Source organism: Ornithorhynchus anatinus, chromosome 13 (assembly GCF_004115215.2).
Source record: "Ornithorhynchus anatinus isolate Pmale09 chromosome 13, mOrnAna1.pri.v4, whole genome shotgun sequence".
In the NCBI taxonomy this organism is placed as follows: Eukaryota; Metazoa; Chordata; class Mammalia; order Monotremata; family Ornithorhynchidae; genus Ornithorhynchus; species Ornithorhynchus anatinus.
The window spans coordinates 4013323-4038187 of record NC_041740.1 but is presented as its reverse complement, the minus strand read 5'-3'; the positions used below and the strand labels follow the sequence as shown (position 1 = coordinate 4038187).

The 24865-nt window shown below is 39.3% G+C and overlaps 1 protein-coding gene across 7 annotated transcripts in view; it reads left to right on the top strand.

Annotated features, from left to right (window-relative positions):
- KMT2C (lysine methyltransferase 2C) overlaps nt 1-24865 on the top strand; it is a 211477-nt gene that overhangs the window by 98155 nt on the left and 88457 nt on the right. For 6 of the 7 annotated variants that reach the window (XM_029077327.2, XM_029077326.2, XM_029077324.2 and 3 more), the window contains exons 7-14: nt 1034-1196; nt 5051-5222; nt 7274-7388; nt 9318-9490; nt 10293-10453; nt 13540-13647; nt 16230-16319; nt 19653-20380. In XM_029077327.2, coding sequence (XP_028933160.1) covers nt 1034-1196; nt 5051-5222; nt 7274-7388; nt 9318-9490; nt 10293-10453; nt 13540-13647; nt 16230-16319; nt 19653-20380 — 1710 coding nt within the window. The remainder of the gene's footprint in view (nt 1-1033; nt 1197-5050; nt 5223-7273; nt 7389-9317; nt 9491-10292; nt 10454-13539; nt 13648-16229; nt 16320-19652; nt 20381-24865) is intronic. The other variant, XM_029077323.2, reaches the window with a different exon arrangement.

Below are 24865 nucleotides of genomic sequence, written 5' to 3'. Positions count from 1 at the left end.
TTGTGAAGACCAATAACTGGATAAATTTTTTCTAAATGTGGAGATATTAAAGAACATATCAACATTTGATATGTTGTAGGGTGGAGAGCGAAGAAAGTTTTTTACCTCTTTTAGAAACATCTGTAAATTATTCAGGGACTGATTATGCGTTAGTAGATTATCCTGGCCCCTGGCCTTTTCTCCTTTAGCTTTCTGTTTGCCTGCCTTTTTGCCCTTTCATTGCTTGTCACCTCACCATATGGGAAGCGAGGCCAGGACTTCTGATCTGCTCTTAAGATTTTGTAGAAAAGAAAGTTGAAGCTAGTGGCTACTGTTTTGGGTACCAACTTACCATTTGGAGCACAAGTGCAAAGGGGGGACAGATTTCAAAAGCTGTCTAGAAAGCCACCATTTGGAAACCCTCAGGTTTTGCCAGAGACTTCATATGGGTGAGTCCAGGAATTTTGCTCGAAAAGGTTTGGGCCCCCCCTCCCCCTTGCCAAAACACACGCGAGTGGAGTCGGTTCCTAGTACTTGTATAAAGTTTTGGGATCACCTGTGGATTTTGTTGACACATCTCTTTCTTGCCTTCCATTTGTGTGGATAATTGAGCAGTCTGATTTTTTTTTTAAATGAAGAAAAAGCCTAATGAGATTTTCTGTGCTATAAGGCAGAATGTCAAATTGCAAGGTCAGCCTTCAGTACCCACAGTCATTAACCAAGGGAGAGGCTAGACATACAGTCGGTGCTGAGAAGACTTATTAGCCTCATCAGTAAGTTTTTTCAACTGCTCTTTTTCTGTGAAAAGTGACACCATCAGCAGCAGCCTTTTTTGACTGAGACTCCCTCCCCTAAGTATGTTTTTAAATGCTTTAGATTCATTATGAAGTACTATTTCCTTCTATCACAATACTAGGTTTCTTTATCTGAAACTCCTGATTCATTTTTGTCATACAAAATAGTATGGAACTTTCTATCAAGAACCCATATTTTGTCTGTTGATTTTTGAGTTGTTTCAAAAGTTGTCTCTTTCTTTTCCCCCTCCCCCTTCCAGCGATGTGCATTTTGTAAGCACCTTGGAGCCACTATCAAATGCTGTGAAGAGAAATGTACCCAGATGTACCATTACCCTTGTGCTGCTGGAGCAGGCACATTTCAGGATTTCAGTCATTCCTCCCTTCTTTGTCCAGAACACATTGACCAGGCTCCTGAACGATGTAAGTTTGCAACAGCTGCATTTAAAAAGTCAGCGGGGTGTCGACTCTGTAGCAAATTCGCCAACTGCAATTAGAGAGGGTCTATAGAGATAATGTTGCACAGATCCCAGAGTTGGAAGAAACTGGACCGGGAGGTCTGTTCTGTGGAACGGTGTTCGTTTATATCTCCAAGTTTGCGCACGTCAACTTTGAAAGATGCTGCTACTGTATTAAAGATTTGCTCTGAGGTCTCAAGTGTACTGTACTGTTTCTTTTTGTTGGGAAACTACAGTGGCATCAATCCAAAACCCAGCAGCTGCATGTTTGGTCCTGAGCAGTAGGCCACAGTTTGCCCAACATCCTGAATGCGTGTATGCTACTCACAGCACGTGCGCAGCAAATCTCGCATGCAGCGTGGCCTAGAAGAAAGAGTATGGTGCCTGGGAGCCAAAGGACCTGGGTTCTAATGCCGGCTCTGCCATGTGTCTGCTGTATGACCTTGGGCAAGTTACTTGACTTCTCCGTGCCTCATTTTCCTCATCTGTAAAATGAGGATTCAATTCTACTCCCTCCTACTTAGATTTTGAGGCTCATGTGGAACAAGGGACTGTGTCCTACCTGATTAGCACGTATATGCCCCACCACTTGGAAAAGTGACGTGTAGTAAGCGTTTAACAGGAAACATAATAAAAAGAAGAATGCTTTATTATTGTTATGCTTTTGGGATGTGAGAGACCACTGTTAAGGGTGTTAAAGTTTGGTGTCATATCAAAAAGGGCTTTAAAAGAGTATTATAATAATGGAGTATCCTAAACTGGAGGTGTCAGTGTGTGATCATTTGGTGTATCATTTCGTACGATGCCGCGTTATATAACTCAGGGAGAAGAGAGAGACCGTGTTTCGTAGTATTCATCCATGTCCAATGTCGTGTGCATGTATGCAGCTGTTTTGACTGGTGCTGTATTGCGTTGTATCCAAAAAGGCCTGTATTGTTAGGACGCTGCCTAATTCCCTAACAGCGTCCTACATAAAAGTGCCAGCGAAACATGTATTATGGTAGAACTGTATATTAATAATCCTATGAGAACCTGTTGGACAATACTTGTAATAATTGTAATTGTGGCATTTGATAAGCGCCCACTGTACACTAAGCACTGTACTACGTGCTGGGGTAGATCTACGATAAACAGATCAAACACGGTCTTTTTCCCTTCCGGGGCTCGCAAGTAATATGATATGAACAGTGTGCTATTAAACTGCCTTCTGAGGTTGTGGAAATGGAACCTTTAATTTTCTTTACTAGGGTGGAGAATGTTCATAGAGTACTATGTAAAATGGTTTAACACTGGGAGATCTGAAAATCAGGGAGGGCAGAAGTTTCTTCCATCATCAGAGAAGAGTAAAAAAAAAAAAAAAAATGTTGGTATTTGTTAAGCGCTTACTATGTGCAGAGCACTGTTCTAAGCGCTGGGGTAAACACAGGGGAATCAGGTTGTCCCATGTGGGGCTCACAGTCTTAATCCCCATTTTACAGATGAGGGAACTGAGACACAGAGAAGTTAAGTGACTTGCCCACAGTCACACAGCTGACAAATGGTAGAGCTGGGATTCAAACTCATGAGCCCTGACTCCAAAGCCCGTGCTCTTTCCACTGCGCCACGCTGCTTCTCTAGAAGAGTAGAGTAGAAGTTATTGTGACCTTTTTTAGGGGCATGTGGATCGGTAAGACGGCGTTGGCAGCTTTAGGCAGTCCCTGCAGCACAGTTTGCGGGGGCATCAGGACCCTAGGCCCAGACCTCCAAATCCTCAGCTTCTAGAGACCAGAATGACACAGAAGATTTCCTTCTGGGCCTTCCTCTAATCTGGTGTATCCCGGAGGTTCAGGTTCACTCTAGGTGAATTCTGACTGAATTACGGATTTTGGAAGCAGCGTGGCTCAGTGGAAAGAGCATGGCCTTGGGAGTCAGAGGACATAGGTTCTCATCCCACTTCCGCCACGTGTCAGCTGTGTGACTTTGGGCAAGACACTTCACTTCTGTGCCTGTTTCCTCATCGGTAAAATGGGGATTAAGACTCTGAGCCCCATGTGGGACAACCTGATTACCTTGTACCCCCCCAGCGCTTAGAACAGTGCTTGGCACATAGTAAGCGCTAAACAAATACCATCACTATTATTATTATTATTATTTCTACCTCCACCAGCCCTTAAACAACAATACCAAAGCAACAACAAAAACAGGAAGGGCGGAATTGCTGGAAGGGCCCCTGAGAACCTTCCAGGTTTGACTCAGAACAGCCCCTTTAGAGTAGATGCAGAGTGCAAAAGTGTCTCTGTAGGTCACATCTGCACCTCAGGAAACTTTGCAAGGAAGATGGGAAATGTAAGCTGGGGATTTGGGAGGAGCGTGTCTTGGTTTCTGGGCATCCCATCAGCCCTTGAATAACCAATCAGTCGTATTTCAGTCAGTGGTATTTATTGAGCACTTTTTGTGTGCAGAGCACTGTACTCACCGCTTGGGAGAGTGCAATGTAACAATGGACAGACACGTTCCCTACTCACAGGAAGAGACAGACATGAATGCAAATCAGTAAATTACAGATCTGTACATTAAGTGCTGTGGGGCTGGGAGGGGGAGATGAATGAAGGGAGCAAGTCAGGACGACACCGAAGGACTACCCAAATCTACATCTCCAGTCCTAATCTCTCTCCCTCTCTACCGTCAGGAACAGGTGGGAGTACAGGAGAGAGAGCTAGAGTTCTTCCAAGTCCTGCTCCTATAACTAAAGTTGGTAGCACCCAGAAGCAGAAAGGAGGGAGCTAGGGAACATTTAGGGTTTATAGTGGTTAGTCAAGGACTTAGATTAAGGAGGTGTGAGGTAGTTGGAGGAGAGCTAAATATCAGAGAGGTCTCACAAACACACACCTAAGTACAGAGGTAGAAAAGGGAAACAGAAACAAATGCATAGAAAAACACAGACATTCCATTCATTCATTCAATCGTATTTAATGAGCGCTTACTGTGTGCAGAGCGTTGTACTAAGCTCTTGGAAAGTACAGTTCGGCAACAGACATCACATGCATAAGTGTTGTGTCACCAAGTGGAACGAACGTAACAAACCGGCATAGACATATGCATTTACAAGGAAGCACATACTCAGATGCATATAAAGAGAGCCATCCACATAGCAATTTGCCAAAGAAGAAATTTACAAACACGCAGGAAAAAACCCTTGGATACACACAAGATAACACATACAGATGGACATACATGGATAATTCATGACCCGTAAACACGTCCCAACTCAAATACACACAGTGGCAGCCGTGAAAACACTTTGATTCAAGTATAGCAGAAGAGTTACTGAGGACCGTGCAAGTGAGGTGTTTGAGGAGTCAGGAAGGGAGATGGGGAGATGGGGAGAAAGTATGGAAGATTGAAGAAAAACTGGGAAAATGATGAGATTAGGAGGAAAGGAAAAAATGCAAGAAGATTGGAGAGAAGCAGTGTGGTCTGCTGGATAGCACATGGGCCTGGGAGTCGGAAGGACCTGGGTTCTAATCCCAGCTCTGCCACTTGTCTGCCTAGTGACTTTGGACAAGTCACTTCACTTTTCTGTGCCTCAGTTCCTTCATCTGTAAAAGACCGTGAGCCCTATGTGAGACAGTGACTGTCTGTCCTGATATTCTTTTATCTACCCCTACTTAGTACAGTGCCTGGCACATGGTAAGTACTTAACAAATACCATTTGAAAAAAAAAGAAAAGGTAAGTAAACCCCAAAAGCTAGTTTTTTAAAAAACATATTTCTACTGTGATGAAAGTGAAAGGCTCATGGAAATTTGGGGGTGATCTTTCTGTTTCCTCTTAAATTATAGCTAAGGAAGAAGCAAACTGTGCAGTATGCGACAGTCCTGGAGACCTCTTAGATCAGTTCTATTGTACTACATGTGGCCAGCATTACCACGGAATGTGCCTGGATATAGCAATTACACCATTGAAACGAGCAGGTTGGCAGTGTCCTGACTGCAAAGTGTGTCAGAACTGCAAGTAAGTGGCAATTTTAATTGCTAAACTAAAGGATTATTTATTGGAAGTCCACTGAGGGTTCAGCAAGACAGGGTTCTGTGGCATATCGAGGAAACACACTATCCCCAGATTTAAGGAGTTTACTGTCTAAAGGAATGGAGAGTGTTTTCGTTCCCTAGGCCTTTTAGATGAGAGGAACAGGTTCAAATCATAACTTTTTCCTGCAGCTTCTATTTTGAAATACGATTTGAATGTTATAATGTGATTTTAATGCAGCACAACAAATTGGGCTCTCCATCTTGGCTCCCTGAAAGTTAAATTTGGCATAATGTTCAAGATGAGTGAAGGAAGGCCCAACTTCTTTTTTTATGGTAAACTGAATAAATTGATGACAATACCCTGTCTGTGAGGTGGTTGGGAAGTTGATGGGCAAAGAACAAAACCATGAAGATCGGTTAAAAAGTTGAGTCTGAGAAGCAGTTGCTATCACCTTCATGAAATGGAAAAATAATATATTTGTGTCCTTTAAGTGCCTATTAAAAAAGAAGCGAGCTATTTGCTAGAAGGCGCACTGGGCTGAGATTCCACAGACCTGAATTGTGGTTGTTTCAGCTCTGCCACTAACCTACTGTGTGACCTCGGACTAGGCGTTTGACTTTTCAGACCCTAACCTGCTCATCAGATAATTGGGGTAATAAGACTGTGAAGGGATGTTCTGAGGTCAAAGTGAGATTATTGATTGAAAAGGCCTTTGGAGACTAAAGAAGTTGTCTATCAATACCTTACTGGCTGGAAACCACTAAGAATTGCACAGAAATTAAAATTTCTGCTTTCCTCCTTTTTAAACTACCATTTACACCCCTGTTGGTTGGCTTTTTTCTGAACTTTGTAACTTTTCCCACCTCCATCCTGTTTTAGCCATCCCATTTGGCTTTTTTGGCTGCTCTAGTTTCTTCTCCCCCTCTACCAGAGGGTCGCTTCCCTGATCTGTGGCTTGAGTTGACTTTCTTCTCCATCTTATTCCTACCTTCTTAACCCTTACCTTCTCAAGGCCAATTGTTGATATAAGTGCTCCCCAAAAGAGAAATAGAGATTGTTTCATCTATAAATCAGGTGACACCCAAAGAAGCGAGTTTTGAAGAGCCTCTTTTAAAGATTGCCTCTTGTGATTTTCCCAGATTTTAACTTACCTGCCCCTTGACAGGAGAACTGAGAGTTTTTCCATCCATCGTTCAGTACCTAGTACATTGTACAACAGAACAGAATTAGCAGACACTTTGGACATATCTGCTATGGTAAAGAGTTGAGTCAAAAGATCTATGAATAGGTCCTCCTCTTAAGTGATATATGAAATATGTAGTAAAATAACCAGAGGATTTTTTCTTTAATACATGGGTGATCTCTGTGACCATTGCATCTCTTTTTCCTAATCTCTGTTGCCTGCCCTTAGCACCTCCTAATAGGTGCATTTAGGGAGAAAGGGAAACCTGTAAGATAATTTTGCTGATCATTAACAGTTTTTTGAAGAATAGGTTAAAGAGCAGAATATAACAGTTCAGCCTGGGTGATTTGCTTTAAACATCTTGCGCCCCACAAAAATGCAGTCCACAGAAAATTCTGCTTTTTGGGCATCTAAGTGTTACATAATCCACTTAATAAGTGTATATCAGTAATCTGAAGAAGTGCAGTCCATAATGTCTTTTATTTTCAATTTTTATGCAAGTCACCTGCTAGCACACCTTCTTTAGGTAGGGTCTTCTGTTACTGTTTAAGACTTTGATTTGTCTTTGATTTAGACAATTCTTGCCCTTTCCCTCATTTGATCTATGGCAGTAATAATCAGAACTTGTCCAGTGTTTTGATACAAAATAATGTAGTTTTTTCTGATGGAATTCAGATGTCAAATGCCTTAATTTGTGATATCGCTTTCCTTCAGTGTGATAGTATGGAGCTACTAAAGTAGAATTGATAGTTTAACCCAGTCCTATTCTCCTTTTACAATGTTGACTTTCAAATTAACACTTTAAAACATCAGGTATCAGGTTATATCTTCAGTGCTAACTCTGTTACAGGCACTCTGGAGAAGATAACAAGATGCTCGTGTGTGATACGTGTGACAAGGGATATCATACTTTTTGTCTTCAACCAGTTATAGATTCTGTACCAACAAATGGCTGGAAATGCAAAGTAGGTATAATGGACTTCAAGCATTTGGAAATAAGAGTAACATGCCCACAATTTATTCTCAGGATAACAATGCCAGACAGACTGGCATATGAAAAAGAGATGGGAGGAAAGGTAGAATCCTTGGCTACTGAAATGTTTTTATGCCAACAGAAATAATAAGGGAAATGGAAGGACTGGATTTTGACCTGTGATAATCATGTAATTGGAAAAACAGGCAGAATGCAAGGGGAAGCATATATGACCAAATGGTTCAAGAATATAGCCATTTCTGCTGTAGCATGTTTTCTGAACATAATTTGGATAGAATATAATAGAAGACTAGAGAAACAAAGTCACCGTAACATTTCTTGGAGTGTCATTTCAGGCAGATGCATGATCATCTGGAAAGCTTATCATTAGTCATTCTTGACTGCTAATAAGTAAATCAGTCAATGGTATCCATTGAGTAGTCACTGTGTGCAGAGCACTGACTTAGCAGAGAGAACCAATTGCAAGTACAGATTTCTTACAACTCAAGAACTGTATCCCTGGAGAATTCACATTACAGAAAGTCTGTATTCCCTGACTGACGTCGCTCATATATGCAAAACGGTTTCTTGTGTTGTGTTTTATCCGGACAGATATGCATTGTAAAAAGAACATTTCCTAATTTGACAATAGCGTTTTTTCTTAAATACATAAGCAGAGTACACGTTGTGGCAGATATGACTGTTTAAAATTTATTATTTATTAGAAAGTGATGTTCAGCAATGCTTACTGGTTCCTGTGGGGTCCACTGACTGTTGATACTTCTGAGAGTAATAAGTGAAGTGAAATAGTTCACTTTGGAAATGTTTGCTTCTCACAACCGTTTGAGTTGTACCCATTGGGATGAAACCACATTTCCCCTTAATTCCTTGTTTCCCTTTGAAAGAGTTGCTAATGTGACACAATTTTTGGATAGCAGACCGGTTTTGCAGAAATGCGATTATAGTATCAAAAGAAAAATACTTTTGTCCTTTTTATGGAAAGATAGGCATGAGAGGAAAGGAGGTAGTAATTATATTAATTGGTAGTAGTGCTTAGTTTATTAAAGATAGTCATAAATAATCAGTGGCCGTGGAAACCAAGCAAGTTTTTAAACTAGAGAGTGATTGGGTAAAGGTGAAAAGGGAGCTTATTTCAAAGCAAGAGGAGAAGGTGTCTGAGAACTCTTTAACTCATTTCACCAGCGAGACATCCTGTCAATATCTCCAAGTACCTGCAGACTTGAACTTTCCAGTTTTCTGCTGGAAAAGCGATTGATTGTATGGATTACACTGGGGGGAAGTTTGTATCACAGAGAGTAGAGGAATCAACTAGGGAAGGTATCCTTGATTTGATCCTTATAAGGGAAAGCTAGATAAGAATTGAATGGTTGAAGAACACCTTGGAGGAGGCAGTTCTGATATTATATTCAAGATCCTGAAGGAAGAAAGAAGACAGCAGGAAAAGAAACAACTTGAAGGATACAGATTTTAACAGCCTTATTAGGGTACTAGCTGGAGGGAATAACAGGAACCAGGAGGGACGACAGATGGACCTCATACCTAGTTTATTGATCCTCCTGCAGCATAAAAAATAAATCCACATAGTAAATTGAAAATAAGCTGGGCACATCCAATGATGAAAATTTTTGGTCCGTTAGACATAGTTTGCACAAGATAGAACGGAATCCTATATTTTAGAAGGGACAAACGAAAACCTTGGATAAAATATTTCTTGAGCGGTACAGTGAAAATTTCACCGAGTTCGTTTTCTGACTTTAAAGGCTTACAGTTATTTTCTGTAAAGTTGGTGTCTGTATAGGCAATGTCAAATGTAGAGTCAATGAGTCAGTATCACAGCTCTTCTAGGAAAGTATTCTCTGGGTTTTCAATTAAGAATTCCACCTTTTCTTCCCATCTTTAGAACTGCAGGGTGTGTGCAGAGTGTGGTACTCGAACTAGCGCTCAATGGCACCACAATTGTCTAGTGTGTGACAGTTGTTACCAACAGCAAGAGAGCTTATCTTGTCCTTTCTGTGGAAAGTACTATCATCCAGACTTCCAGAAAGACATGCTGCATTGTCACATGTGCAAAAGGTAAGGAGGCTGTCGCAGTTGGGTATCTAATAATAATCATAATGGTGATGGTGGGATTTAAGTGCTCACTCTGTACTAAGCACTCTACTAAATGCTGGGGCAGATAGAAGACAATGGGGTCAGATACAGGTATCTGCCTTTATGTCCAAAATCTGGACGCATCCCTGTTCCATTGTGCCCAGGCTAGTCCTAATCCCTTGTGATGAAAACCTCTAGAATAACTAGGGCATGGCAGTAGGCCAACATTTTTAGTGGTGGCCAATGACCCCCCGGGAGTTGTGGGGAAACTTCCAAGGGAGTCACCAAGGCTGCTTTTGCTGCTCTGGGCCCTGAGCAGCTGTGCACCTGTGGGTTGGTTAAACCAAATTTACCTCTTCAGCAGTCCTTTTTTCTTTCCCCTGTTCTCCTGTCCAACTCCCTGGCATGCCTACAATTAGTACTGTCTCATATGCTGGCATCCACCTATCGCTTATCACATCCTACCCTTTTTGGTCTTGGGCACAGTAGAGGAAACGTGTTCCCGAAGCCCAACCACTTTGACGTCATTCCCTGATCCTTGTGCTATTGAAGTAGTGCATGTAGGAGGTACCGTTGCAAGCATCCCGAGGGGAAAAATGGAGTCCAAAATTGTAGAGAAACAACACTCAAGGGGCAGCATGCTCCAGTTTACCCCACAACCTGTGCCACCACTGTGTTCCTTTCCGCCCGAGTTTCCTTATCTCCACAAGTGCTGTTTGGATTTTAATTGCTTCGCTATCTGATGATTTTGTTTTTCATGCACATGTACTCTCAATCACTTCAGGTGGATTCACATAGAATGTGACAAACCAACAGACACGGAATTAGAATCTCAGTTAAGAGAAGAATATATCTGCATGTTTTGTAAGCAGTTAGGTGATGGAGAACCAACACAAACATGTGAAGAAATGGAAACATCAGAACTGGTTCCCCACGCTGCTGCAGGTAAAATTCACTACCTTGGTATCTGAAAACAGTTATAATAAAAGAACAAGTGTGTCATGCATCAAGCTGGATATGACCACTTTCTGGGCAGGGCAGGACAGAAGGCTGGGGGGAAAAGAATTTGTAATTCAGAAAAACAGTAATTTTGTCATTTCTTAAGAACTTGCCATGGCAACAACCCCAATAGAGTTTAGAGTTTTTGAAAATGTCTTTCTATTCTTACTTCTTCCATTTCTAATTTATTTTAATGATTGTTTCCTCTGCTAATTAGTAAATGTCTTCTATTGTATTCTCCCATGTGCTTTGTACAGTGTTCTGCACACAGTGTAAAAAAATGTACTCAGTGGAGTTCAAGGCATGTGTACTTTTTTTTTTTAATGGTATCTAAGTGCTTACTATGGGCCAGGTACTGAACTAAGTGCTAGGATAGGTATAGGCTAATAGTCTATGTACTACATGGGGCTCACAGCCTTAATCCCCATTTTACAGATGTGGTAATTGAGGCATAGGGAAGTGAAATGACAGAGTGCCTGTAACTGTAACAGGGTCACATAGTGGATATGTGGCAAAGCTGAGATTAGATTGTTCAGGGTTGTTTGAGAATCCTTATTTGGAGAAGAGTTCCAAAATCATTTGAGGCTATTTTTCATACACATGATTTGTGGAGGAATAAATGATACCTGTTCTGTTAGAATGCATACAGTTTGGGGGCTTTACAGTGGCAGCTGTACTATAAACAGAGATGTTAAAGTCAATCTCGGAGAGAACACAAATCCAGCCCTTGGCTGAAAATTTACTGTTGAATATTTTAAAGCAAAATGAATGCTAAAAACTGAGGGACAAAAGAGAACAAAATAAAACATTCGGATTACTGAGAAATCAGAGAAACTTTCCTATTTGCAAGTGAAACCATAAATTGTGTTGTCTTAGTGACTGTATCCTAGATCATTGGCTTTTGTTAGCTACCAGAGAATTCACGAAAAATAGACTGAACAGAAGGTTTTCAAAACTGATAAGTACAAACCGATTAGGTCATTGAAACTGTCCTCAAACCTGTTAGAATGATGATGAAAATTTTCTTGAATGATGAGTTCAATCCATTCCTGTGAGAAACTCTAATTGAACAAGTCATTTACAGTTGACTAAGAGCAAATGCTTTTGTCAGCTGATCCATAGAGCCTTCTCATTGTTAATAAAAATGAATGTTGGATTCACAGCATCTATTACTTGAACAATTAAAAGCAGAAAAAGTTTTTCTTAGAACAGAGCAGAAACTTTGAAGGAATGTATTCCTCCCGGAGTCTTCCCATTTTTAATGAAAATGAATACTGATTTTCTGGCAACATTTTTTCTTTTTTTGAACTATGAAAAGCAAAAAAAACCAAAAAAAACTTTGTTTTGGTTTTTGGCAAGAAGAAACTTTGAGAAATTTATTCTTCTCTCTAAGGAAGAGCCAAGCTGTCATCTCATTCACTAGGAGTGGTAATTTGAAACTGTTAAAGGATTGTAGTCATATAGCTTCTTAAGCCCAAGAGATCACTTCTGTACATTTAAGTGCAGATAAAGAACCAATCTAAATTATTATTTTGTAGAATTGAAGATAAAAATTTCACGTAAATGAAGGCAGAATATCTTACGAGAAACAAAAAGTAGTAACCCCTAAATACTTCTCTGGGTTTTAAAAAGAATTTTAAAAGGATATCCTGAATGAAAGACCAGTGATGTTTTCTGAGCTTTTTAAAGTGTTAGTGCCCTCTGAGGATCAGCTCTTTAGGGCCCTGGAATATAGCCTGTACATTCATCTAGTCAACACTTTTCTTGCAGAGTGTTTCATTTAACTTTATTAAGTGTAAAGCTTTCAAAAATTTTACCTTTTTGGTTACTTTAGGGCCATGACTATACTCTCAAACTAATGGATTATTCTTAATTGGATAACCAGAGCCTTGTGTAGCTCCCCTTAACTAGAATTAAAACTAGAATTAAAACTTGGTGAATAGCAGTAATATTCATCAAATGGAAGATCTGTATCTTCATCTGGATCTACAGACTGTATTGCAGTGTATTCTCCCAAGCTCTGCCCCCAGCAAGTAGTACTTAATACCACTGATTGATCTAATAAAATATTTCAATGTAGGTATTGTAGTGCAGTTATAATTATTTTAGGAAATCATCACTTATCTCTCCGCATTCTGTCTTCCAACTCTCTTTGGTAATTTTCACCCTCCAATCGCTGACCTTTCTGTAAATGGTATCGGCATTTTTCTCTCTCATTTTGATTGGCTCTTAATCTTTTTTCTCACATTCATTACGGTGCCTATCTGCCTTCGGGTCCAAGTTGTCCCCGCCATTTTCCTCCTTCATTTTCCCAAGTTATTCCCCAGCTCTTCTGTCCCTCACCAGAGAGGAGTATAACCTTGATTGATTGGGTAGGCCAGTGGCCCAGTTGGAAATCAAAGAGAATAACTTACTTTTGAGATGGTGGCCTTGGGACCATGTGACAGATATCTAGATTTGTATTATTTTAATTTGGATTTTTACTTGTATATGCTGTTACTTATTCTGCTATAGATGAACTCCTTGTATATTTTCCAAGACACCCTATTTGTAGATACCTTGTATTTGTCTGTCCCCATTATTTTGAGAGTTCCTTGAGGCCAGGAAACATTTGTCTGGCATCTGTTGTACTCTCCCATGCATGTAACACAGTGCTTCACACTCAGGCAGTCAATAAACACCAGTGATGGATGGATTGGAATATTATTGTTAGCCCAGGTCTGCTTCAAGAGGAATTTTCCAGGTTTTTAGAAGAGGGGCAGCCACCTATCCAACCAGAACACCTTGTGTGGTTGACATTGTTAATGAATCATAATTCTCCCAAGCCCAGAAAAATGCACTATAGATAAATTGTTTTTCTATTAGTGGCATCCCGAAGGTTAATGAAAACCATGTCCAGTAGTTAGCTCTTATTTTCCTATTCTGGGTTGAATTTATAAACAATAGCTCCTTATGCCAATGGGGATTTTAAAATAAATCTTCTAAAATTCCTCTTAATCCCAGGACTAATCCAATTTTTACTTTTTCTAAAGATTGTACTAATGAAATGGAAGTTGATGGATCTTCAGAGGAAATCACATTTCTGGAACCTGCAGTTAACGATGTCAATCCAGAAACAGCTGCTGGAATTGTTCCAGATGGTAAGCATAGTTGCATTAGTTCTTTCACACTCACACTATGTGTATATGCCTTGGATTTGGTCATAAAAATGTTATTTAATCTTCTAAAACTCATGAAAGAAAGGCCATCTAGTCGATGAAAAGAAAAAGGACTTTTTTAGATCTAAAGACAATGTTATTTTTGCTTATTGAAGAAGGGGATCAGAAGTATTTCTATTTACATATATTCATCCATCAAAGGTATTTATTGAGAGCTCGGTGTGTGCAGAACAGTGTTCTAAGTGCTTGGGAAAGTAAAGTACAAGTGAGTTGGCAGACACATTCCCTGCCCACAAAAAGCTTGCAGTCTAGAGGGGGAGACAGACCTAAAAATAAATAAATTACTGATGTGTACATAGGTACTGTGGGGCTGGGATGTGTATGGGGTGAATACTGAGTTCTCAGAAGGTACAGAATCCAAGAGCAAAGATGGCGCAGAAGGGAGAGGGAGTTGAGGAACGAGGGCGTAATTGGGGAAGGCCTCTTTGGATTATCCTGATGTCTTCGTTTGTGCATGTACTCATTTTCTCTTTTCAAACTGAATCTACATGAAGATGCTGAAAATCTTGTGTATTGAATCTAGTTCCAGCACAGTTAGGGCCAATGGTGACAAGAAGTTACTTGCTCACTCTACATTTTCCTTTTTTAAATTAATGTAATTTCATTCCATATTCATTTTAAACTACAGTACAGTATTTTATAGGCCAAAATTTTGGGTTGGGTTTTTTTGGGGGTTTTTTTATTTTTGATTTTTTTGGTTTTCATGGAGCATTCTGCTTGGGATGAAAATTTCCAAAGAAATTAAGTAGTAGTTGCTACTACAGTTGGTCAGAATTAGTCTTTAATTGAGCAGAGTGATTGCTTTTGCTGTTGAATGACATTAGAGTTTCTTCTAAAAATAAATGTGTAATAACATCTGCATTTCACTCCCAAGAAATAGAACGGTGCAAATATTTAATGGGGAGAAAAGTAGGACTCTGAAACAAAAAGGCAGCCAGCTTGACAAGGATAACAGAGATGACTTTTGCACAGATTATCAAGCGAGCAAAAGATGCCAGGATGTAACCAAGAGGACTTTTTGAAAAGCAAAACTTTCCAGAGTTTTTTCATTTCCTTCTCCAGTGGAGACACGTCATTTAGACTGCTTCAATATCTCAGTTAGCTTTTGTTTGAGCAGCAGGACATACCCCTTAGCAAGTTAGGTAAATATGGTCTGCTGTTAATATGCCCTAAATTGGCTTAAGTGTTGCACACCAAGGAGAGTTTTCAAAATTTCAGTATCCACCTGGAGATTTAGAGAGGTGGTTTCCTAGCATCTTGTCTTGTCTTCCTAAGCTCCTTGTGGGCAAGGAATGGGTCTTCCAACTCTAGTTGTTCTCTCCAATCGCTTGTACAGTGCTATGCATACAATAAGTGCTCAATAGATATCACTGCATGATTCTGTTTGATATATTTATCGGTGACCTGGATGAAGAAATTGGGGGGCAGGCTCCTCCAATTAGCAGAAGTTATTTAATTATGTGGGGTTGCTAGTTCTTTGGAAACAGGAGTCAAATTTCAAGTAACTTACACAGATCAAGAAAATGGTGCAGCAAAGACCATTTGAAATTCAGTAGGGAGAAAATATTTCATTTGTGGACCAAAAAAAATTAAAATAACACAAATCCAGGATGGAGGAAAACTGGTTAGACACAAGCTGTACTTGAGTCAGCAGTTTACTGCCATCATTTACAAAGCTAGCTTAGTCCTGGGATTTTGGAAATGCAAGATTTGCAAAGTCATCCTTCAAAGATCCTCTGACCTGTCAGAAATTTATTAGAATATACTGTATCCTATTTTGGATAGTTAAGTTTGAGAAATTCTAAGAACAGGTGTTTGTGTAATTAAAATGTCAGGAAATAAGCACTGTTTTGAATAAAATGATCAGCTTTTGGTTTAAAGCAAATACAATCAGAGTATGTCTAGATGGAATGAAAACCTTTATGCCCATTAACTCAGAACTCAAATTATTTCATCAAGTGCACCCTGGTTATTTGACTGCACAGTGAGCCCAAATGGAAGTAGTAGAAATGATACATGATTAAACTGGAGCTAAGGCCACAAGATTTTGATGAATGGGACTTTGTGGAGCCAGTATTATTTTAATGTGTTCAAAAAATAGTGTGGAGAAGAAGTAATAGGAAAGTAATTAGATTTTCTAGCAATTCTAACTTGCCATATAATGAAGATACAAAAGAAGCTACAGGATATATAAATTTATCAAATTCCAACATAATGACATTTGGTATAGGTGTACTGAAGTACCTTGACTGTGGCAAGATAGAGAACCTGATAACAAACAGAAATGGGAGAAATTTAACAGTGGTAAACAACACAGTACATAATTGATGGAAGCAATTGGGGAGTAAGAAATCAAGAATAATAATGGCAAAAATAAATAGCACACGCTTTGCTCATGTTTGTAATTAGTAGGCAGGGGAGAGGTGGGCAATCAAATTGCCCTCAACAGGAGAGAACTGTTGTTATTTATGTTGTCGAGTTTTCACAGAATTAACTGTTTTCAGCAGCTCTCCAAGTTTGTGCTTCAGAACAGGCTGATATCAAGAGTGTTAATCCACCAAAGGGATTCATTTCAAGCAGTTCTCAAATTTCTGGTAAGTAATACGATCACGTATGTTGAATGTCCCATTCTGCTACCATACTGGACTTTTGTAGTGCATATTTGCATGCAATTCATTTTCCACTTCACAATGCTCAAAATGTATGTGCAGCATAGCCTCAAAAATCCAATTTTCAAAAATTCAGCCAGTTTTATTGTACCCTATTTATAATGTCATTTGATCCTTCCTGGAACAAATATCTCTTTTAACATCAAACGAATATAGCATGGATACAAGTGTATGTAGTTCAAAGTTTAAAGCATGTATAAAATGTTAAAGGTAAGTAGGTAATGCATTTAAATAAAAAAAAAAAACCTTGGAATTTTTGATATGTAGCAGTTGCTGGCTCCTACAGATGCCAGATTTGGGAAGTTATTCTCGTTATGCCATTTGTATGTTATTTTGTAAGGTGTTTGTGAATTTAAGGTGATGTTGAATATGTTAAATCCATGCCTGTCAAGTTGCCCTTAGCTTTAAAAGAGCTAGAGGATCAATAATGAAACAGATTAAGTTTAGAAAAGATGTTTAGATGCCATGCTTGGTTAATTATTTTAGGTCATTACATACTGATATAATATTTTAATGCAATTGCAGAGCCTGGATATTGTGCCATCAATATGTATTAGCTCTCTGCAATTCCAGTTGTTCTTTGCCCCCTCACTTTCCCACAGTGATACAGTAGAGTATTATAACGTTTTCTTCCCTCAGCTTGCTTAGAGAAATTAGGAAAAAAAATCTTCATAGCATGGAGTGCCTGTTCTTTGGGTCGCCTATGTCTCAAGCAAGCTGTAGATCCTTTCTAGTATATCCTCTGTATTGGGTCAGGATCTGTAAAGTGAATGTGATATGCAATCCCAATTTTCTGATTGAAAGGGATTTTAGGACTTGGAGCAGAATTATTCAAATTGTAAAAGCTGATAAAACAGATTTTAAGAGGAATTCCCAGTTAGGCTTTGGGCTCTTGTGCATTTCCTCTTCTCTTTTTTCCAGAGAGTAGAGAGGACAATGTTTACCTAGCCCTTTTGAACCTCTGGATCAAAAGTTAGGTGCCCCACCCTTTACATGGAGATGAGATCTGAGAAGTGGCAGAATCTAGGTAAAGACAGCACAGGGTGACATAGTAAGGTCCATTAAACTATAGGCACACCAAAGGATACATGGGTGCTATGGTTTAAAAACCAGCGTTAAACCGGAAGCTTCCTAAAACTAGTACTTTATGTGAATATGTGATTAAGGGCAAGGACCACCTGAGAGCCTTATATGATTGATTTGCCAGTTTGGGTTTTTGAGTTATATGATGCACAAAGAAAAATAAATGCATGCACTCTAAACTGTGTATTTTGCAAAAAATGTGCTCATTTTTCTCATTCCTAGTTATTACCTCAGGATTCTCAAATGATAGGTTTTTAAATTGATAATTATTATTTGAGATGTTTACTATGAGTTCCTGTATTTAATTTCCTGTTAATTATGGCTACTCTTTTTTTTTCTGTATAGAGGTCAAATTATGTAACATTAATTTATAGTTATTTCAGAGTGTGTTCAAAATCATTTAGCTTGGTTGGAATTTGATACTAGTTTTCTTAGCTATAAGATCAGTTTAATACACTGAACATCACTGTGATGATAGGATGGATCATCCAAGAAAAAAACATTGGATTACAAAAAAGCTTTTATTTGTTAAACTCTTACAACTGCTGATGAATGGTTTAGAAACAGCCCTGTAGTTTTGTAAATTAGTGAACTCTTACAAATGATAGAAAAGTTCAGTGCTCACGAATAATCTGTATACAGAATTTTAGATTTTGATCTGAATGGATGGGATTGCTTTGTAGCTGCATCATTAATCTGTCTTGAAGATTAATAATAATAATAATAATAATTGTGGTTTTAAAGCACTTACTAAGTGCCAGGCACTCTTCTAAGCCCTGGGGTGAAAAGAAGCACGTCAGATTGTACACAGTCCCGGTCCTACATGGGGCTCACTGTCTTAATCCCCATTTTACAGAGGAGGTAACTGAGGCCCAGAGAAGTTAAGTGGCTTGCCTCAGGTCACACAGTAGACAAGTGGCAAAGTCTGGATTAGAATCTTGGCCCTGCTGATTCACAGGCCCGTGTTCCATCCACTAGGCCACACTGTTGCTTACCTTGAGGGCAGTGTGGGTATCGTTGCTCTTCAACCCAGTGGACATTCCTCACTTCCGCCCTTTGACGGAAGTCCAAGTTTTAGTTCTTTCATCCCTCCTACTCAACATATACATGAGGAATTTTTATGAAATAACAGGCCAGTCTTTATCATCATCATCAATAGTATTTGAATGCTTACTGTGTGCAGGGCACTTTACTAAGCACTTGGGAGAGTACAGTATAACAGAATTGGTGGAAATGTTCCCTGCCCACAGTGAGCTTACAGTCTAGAGAGGGAGATAGATGGTAATATAAATAAATCACTAGCAGCATTATTAAGCAAATTCTGGCAGTGTCATTAAACCTACTTTCTGATGCCAGGAGAGGAATGCATAAAATTATCAAAATATCAAATCTAAGTAAGATGGAGGTACTGCTTTTTAGGAGGTCAAATTATGAAGCATCTCACATATCACGATTACTAGAATAAAATCACCCATTTTGATGGTTTTGTGATCTGTGTCTTCATGGATGTGTTCCCATTACTGAATTTCCAGCTCAAGGATTCTTCAACCCCATCAGCTAAGAGGCCCTTAATGCTTTCCCCCCCCCAGTTTTATTTGGTATAATAGTTCTGTCTTTCATTCTGTTACACTGACTTTAGTTGGCCAATCTGCATTATTACAATAGAATATGAAAGTTTAAAATACATTGCCCAACCTGAGGTACCTAGATAAATCGTATCATATTTTCAAGTGGCAGGTTTTTGGTTTCTTTGTGAAGATTGATTTTTAACGTGTAAATCCTTGCATTGTTTCACCTCTAACAAACTACCTTAGCAATTTCCCTCTGCTTCCTTCTTTACTCTCACAGCAGTTATCATCAATGGAAACTCTCCTGCTAATGAGTCCAAGAATTAATTTTCAGGGGATTAGTGGGATCAGAGGCTCAGACCTTCCCGTGGAAGGCACAGGTCTTTGGAATTCCCTCCCCCCACATCCTTGCTCACAAAGCTCTATTTTGTGAATTCCAAAGTTGTTTTAGAAGTTGGTTTGTTCAAGATGATTCTTAAGTTCAATTAATTGAACCGTGTGGGAGTTTCATTAAATATCTATCTCTTTAAACACTCCTAAAATTTCTTTTTTTAAGGGGAATGCGCTTGTACTGGCAGTTAAGTATCTATTTTATTCATTATTCTAGTGTCACCATTTACACAGTCCTCCCAGGAAATCAAGAATTCTGCACCAGAAACTGAGCTAGCTCACCAGGATGATACTGATGAAATGGAAATGTCTCCCAAAGTGACCCAAGTATCTGATAGCTGTCCAACGGGGAACATGGAAGCAACAGAAAACATGGAGGCTACGATACTGGAGAAAAGCACCCTGCAAGGAGAGGAACCACAGCTGCTGCAGCCAGGTCCTGGGGCAGGAGTCCCCACAGAGGAATTGTTGACCACCAATGCAGCATCAGATGTCTCAGAGTCCTTGTGTGATGAGCCCTCTCTTCCCACAAAGGAACCGTCGGAGAGAGAGAAAGGGCAAGGAGAAACAGAAAGGGCTGAAAACCATGAAAACTCTGAAGCATCAGCTGCTTTGGTGGAAACAGAAACCGTTCTTGCCGGTGATACAAGTTGTGCAAAGGTTTGTTCCCCCACGGGAGACAAACCCACAAAATCACCATCAGAGACAGATTCATCATTTTCCTCAGCAGGAGATCGAAGCAAGACAAGCGTTTCTTCCTCTCCAGCGGTTTCTCTAGATTTGCATTCTGCACATGAAGTGCCACCCAGTCAGCCTCCAAAACTGAAGTCTTCTGCTGGAAGTATCCTGCCAACAACATATATATCAGTCACTCCAAAAATTGGCATGGGTAAACCAGCTATTACCAAAAGGAAATTTTCTCCAGGTCGTCCGAGGTCAAAACAGGTAGGCGTGTTTTGTTGAAGTTAGTAAAGAAACAGTCGCTCCTTTTTAATGGTACTAAAATTGGTCGAGCTTTCATTTGGAGGTCAGTTTTTGCAAATATGTGAAAAAGCTAATTTATTGGGATGACCAGTTATGTCAGATATCTGTGGCTTCATTACAGTAATATTTTTTTTAAATGATGTGCTTTGAAAAGTAGTGATATTCACAGATTGGAATTTAAGGTGATAGAGTATCAAGCCCTGGTTCAACTGAAATATGATAGAGCGTCTAAAAGGAATTAATTTTTTAAGATTCTCTTAGACTGTGATTTTTAATAAACTCCAATGAATAAGAATTGTAGTACATCTGTCAAATAATTCATTATCATATTTACTGAGTGCTTACTGTGTGCAAATGCACTGTACTAAGCACTAATCTATATTGTATAGCAAGTTTTCTGTCAAATATATCTGTGTATAGGAACCTGTACAGTCATGTGCAATAATTTCAAATGTAGGCACGAAGAATTCCTTCCTTATGTGGCCTTTACTTACAAACACTTCTGCCAACACACTGCTTTCTTGTAGTGCAACCTTATCTGGACTACAGTGAGGGAAATCAGTCTTAGTTACTACAGTACTGTGGTCCCTCTGCATATGCTAAATTGAGGCTTAATTTCCTGGGGTCTCTATTGGTCTGCTTTATATCTAATTTTATTTCTAAATCTGCTGGCGAGTCAAGTGACCTGTTTCTCTCCCCCCCCCCCCAATTTTTTCCCCCCTTTCCCCTCCCCACCTCCCCCTTGGCTGTTGAAACGTATCTCCTGTCACTTGAAGGATATCTGGAGCCTGTTAACTGTTGGATAGAGTAAGAGTACTGTAACTAGATCAAAGCATGGCTACCAGGGAATAGAATTGTTCCAAAGTATTGTGAATTCTGGATTAATGAAGTGTGAATTAGAGGTAGTACTCTATTGAAGAATGGGGCATATTCTAGCCAAATTGATAGGAATTTTGTCATAAATTTGATGGGATTTCGCAGAACTTATTTTGGTTATTTGATCAGATCTCAAAGCTTCGACCATCAGATTGATTTAATTCTCTAAACCAAAAGCAACTAGTTCATTCAAAATTTTCCACATGTATAAATTGAAACAGGTTGAAATAAGACAGAAATTCCAAAGTTACACTGATTTCTTTTTCTGGTATCCTGACAACAGAGTGGTTGTCCTTATTTTTAATTTCTTTTTTTCTCTTTGAGTAATGTATGTATTTTTGTGTTGGTGAAAACTACAGCCAGTTTGGAAGAAATTTTACTTAGCTTTTCTTGTTTCATCCCCAAAGAGTAGAAAAAGGGTGAAGAGGGAGGATTATTTTTCTTGTTATAAAATCCACTTCCTTCACAGAGATGAGGAAATCGATTAGTGGACTGGCAAGCTCGTTTTGGTCAGGGAATGTGTCTGCCACCTGTCGGATTGTACTCTCCCAAGAAGAGCTTAGTACAGTGCTCAGCACACAGGAGATGCTCAATAATAATATTAATAATGATGAGTGAGGATGGTAAATTAGTCTTGCAGAGAAGTACTGGTCTTCAAATACAGCATGAGTACCTCAGTTTGCCAGATACTTCTTCCCCCTAGATATAATCTCAGCCCCAGCAGCCTTTGCTGGATAGGTGTTGTATACAGATTAGTGTGGGATATTATAGCTGAGCTGCAGGTTTGCAATGCATTTCTTTCCCTAAGTTATGCTGCAGTTAGAAGTCAGAGTCCAACTCCTCAACCAGTTTGGTACTCCATAGAGACGAATAGTCTCTCTTAAGGGTAGTAATTCACATCAGTGTAGGTTTTTACCCATGCCATGTACCAGATGTCACCAGTTCAAGGATAGTACAGAATTTATTCCAAAAGTGTATTAACGCTGAAATCCACCAGGGTTAAATCAAGCACCAACTGTCCAGCCTAACCGTGGCGGAAGTATGTCAGATGAGAAATAGTCCGGTGATACTGAGGAATTAGAAAAGCAGTGTGATCTAGTGGATAGAGCATGGACCTGGGAGTCAGAAGGACCTGGGTTCTAATCCCCGCACCACCACATCTCCCCTAGTGGCCGTGGGCAAGTCAGTTTCTCTGTGCCTGCGTTACCTCATCTGTAAAATGGAGATCAAGACTGTGAGCTCCATGTGAGATCTGGACTGTGCCAGCCCTATTAGCTCATATCCTAGTAAGTGTTTAACAAAGACCATTAAAGATAAATTAAAAAAAAATAAATCAGCATCAGTGTAGTTTTTACCCTTGTCCTTTTACCAAAAGTCACCAGTACAAGGTGCAGACTGAACACATCTTGAAGGGAGGGTCTCGGATATGTTTAGTCTAGAATCAAAAGCTACATATGAGGCAATACTTTTGGAGTCACAGGGAGGAGGCTGTGTCTGTAAACTATGCCTAGCTTTGAAAGCCCTCAAGAATACCTGCAAAATCTAGATTTGAGAAATCCTGGGAAGGCAGTCATGAAAAAACAACAGAATTCTGATCTACATTTTTTTGGCAGAAGAGTGAGGAAAAAAGCGATACCTCATGAAAGGGTATGGAAAAGTTATTCAGTAAATTCACATTTTCTTTTATGCTATTTCAGCTTAAGCATAACTGGTCATCTTTTATCCTATGGCTAAAAAGATTGGATGCAGTTTATTCTTATTTTTTCTCTCCACTCCTTGGGGGTTCTAGATTGATGCCATACAGTTAGGTACAGTTTTGAGGGGAGGGAAGTTCTTCATCCTAATTTTGATGCTTCCCTTTTCACCCCCTAAAGCTTGAGAATTTTCTGAATATTCTTGAATGTGTGTTTCCTCCCTTTTCTGTCCTTACCATCTCTCTTCCCCTTCCACCCAAGCCTCCCTCCCCCCTTTTAATTTCCTTCAAATATTTGCTTCTAGACCTTTTCAGAAGTAGGTGTCTCTTTTGGAGAAGGGGGAATTGCTTTTCTGCAATTAAGAGATTTCTAAAAATAGCCACCTAATTAGATCAAATCATCACCCCCTGTGCCTCCTTTGTCTGAGAATTACAACTTCCATTTTTATTTTCGTGACTTTAAATAATTTCATTCAAAGTTAAATGAAGGTTATAAAATACTTGCTCTCCATTGAGGCAGTGCAATGACGGTCTCAAATGAAGGGTTCCGAATTTTAGTGTCTGATTATTTTTTTAATGCATTCCTGGGAGAGAGGAGCCAGGCCTCTAGAGTGGTGTTCTGCAGAGGATAGCAGCGTTTGTAAAACTTCAATTACAGCAAAGCCAATTTCCCTTTCCAAATAATGAAAGCAAATTTTCAGTTCGAAAAGGAAGCACTGTTAGGATTTATTTTTATTGAACTGTAACTAGAAAGTAAATACTGATCCCTTTGTCTGATTAGTGAGTTGATTAAAAAAAATCCTCAGCAAAATAATAATTGTGCATTAGTTTTAATTAAGACGCCTTTGAAGACTTTCCTATAAGGCATTACTATGCCCTTAGCCACCGCTCAGGAAATCATGATGAATCATAAATGTACCCCACTGCATTGTAAAACTTTGGCATCCTAAACATTGTCATCATCATCATCAACGTAAACATGAACTTATTAAGACTGAGATTGAGCCCCGACTGCTCATATTAAAGAGATAAGATCCTTGCCTTGGTCTTGCTTTGACTGAAAGCCCCATGTGAAGATTACCTTTGCCAGTGTCCAATGGATAATCTGGTCTCTTCCCCAGGGCTTAGAACAGTGCTTGTCACATAGGAAGGGTTGACCAAAAAGCACAATTAAAAAATAGTTCATTTAAATGACTTTCATCTAGTAACGTCTGTGAGGTAGAAAAGCAGGGAAGCAGTGTGTTTTACCCAGTATTTGTCCTTAATCTTATTCTCAACGTTAGTTCACTACTCCAGCTCATATTTAATGAACTGTTCAGTTTTTCATAAGAGCTAGAGGTGATGCTATTAATTCAACCATATATTTAAATAACCAAAGGGACAAATCATCAAATCCAGAGGATGTGAAAGCATCTAACTTAAGTAATCATGGAATCAGTTTTTTCCATCTTTCCAGTTCGGGCTTCATTTAGTTAAGTATGTCTGTGTGTGAGGAGGTAATGAATGTGTTCCATTGCCAGTGATGAGTAATTTTAAGGCATCCGATCAAGTTAATTGATTGTCAACAGTTTCATTTTAAAGGGGATATTGTGATTATTTTCCCACCCCATTTCTGTGTTTTATTTGTGAGGAATTTTAGAAAAGTTGTCAAAATATTTAATTGAGTTCAATGAATTATTTACATAAGATAGAGAAGCCTTTTGTACTAAGAGTGTACAAAAGCCTTCAGTTGCTAAACAGTCGCTGATGATTTGGTAAGCTCTGACCTTTGTTGATGTTTTATCTTTTTCTTATAATTTAGTTGCAGCTGTGCTGGTTCATTTTGTGGATTTAAGAATGTGCTGCAAAATTACAATTTCCTGTTGTGGAAGTACCTA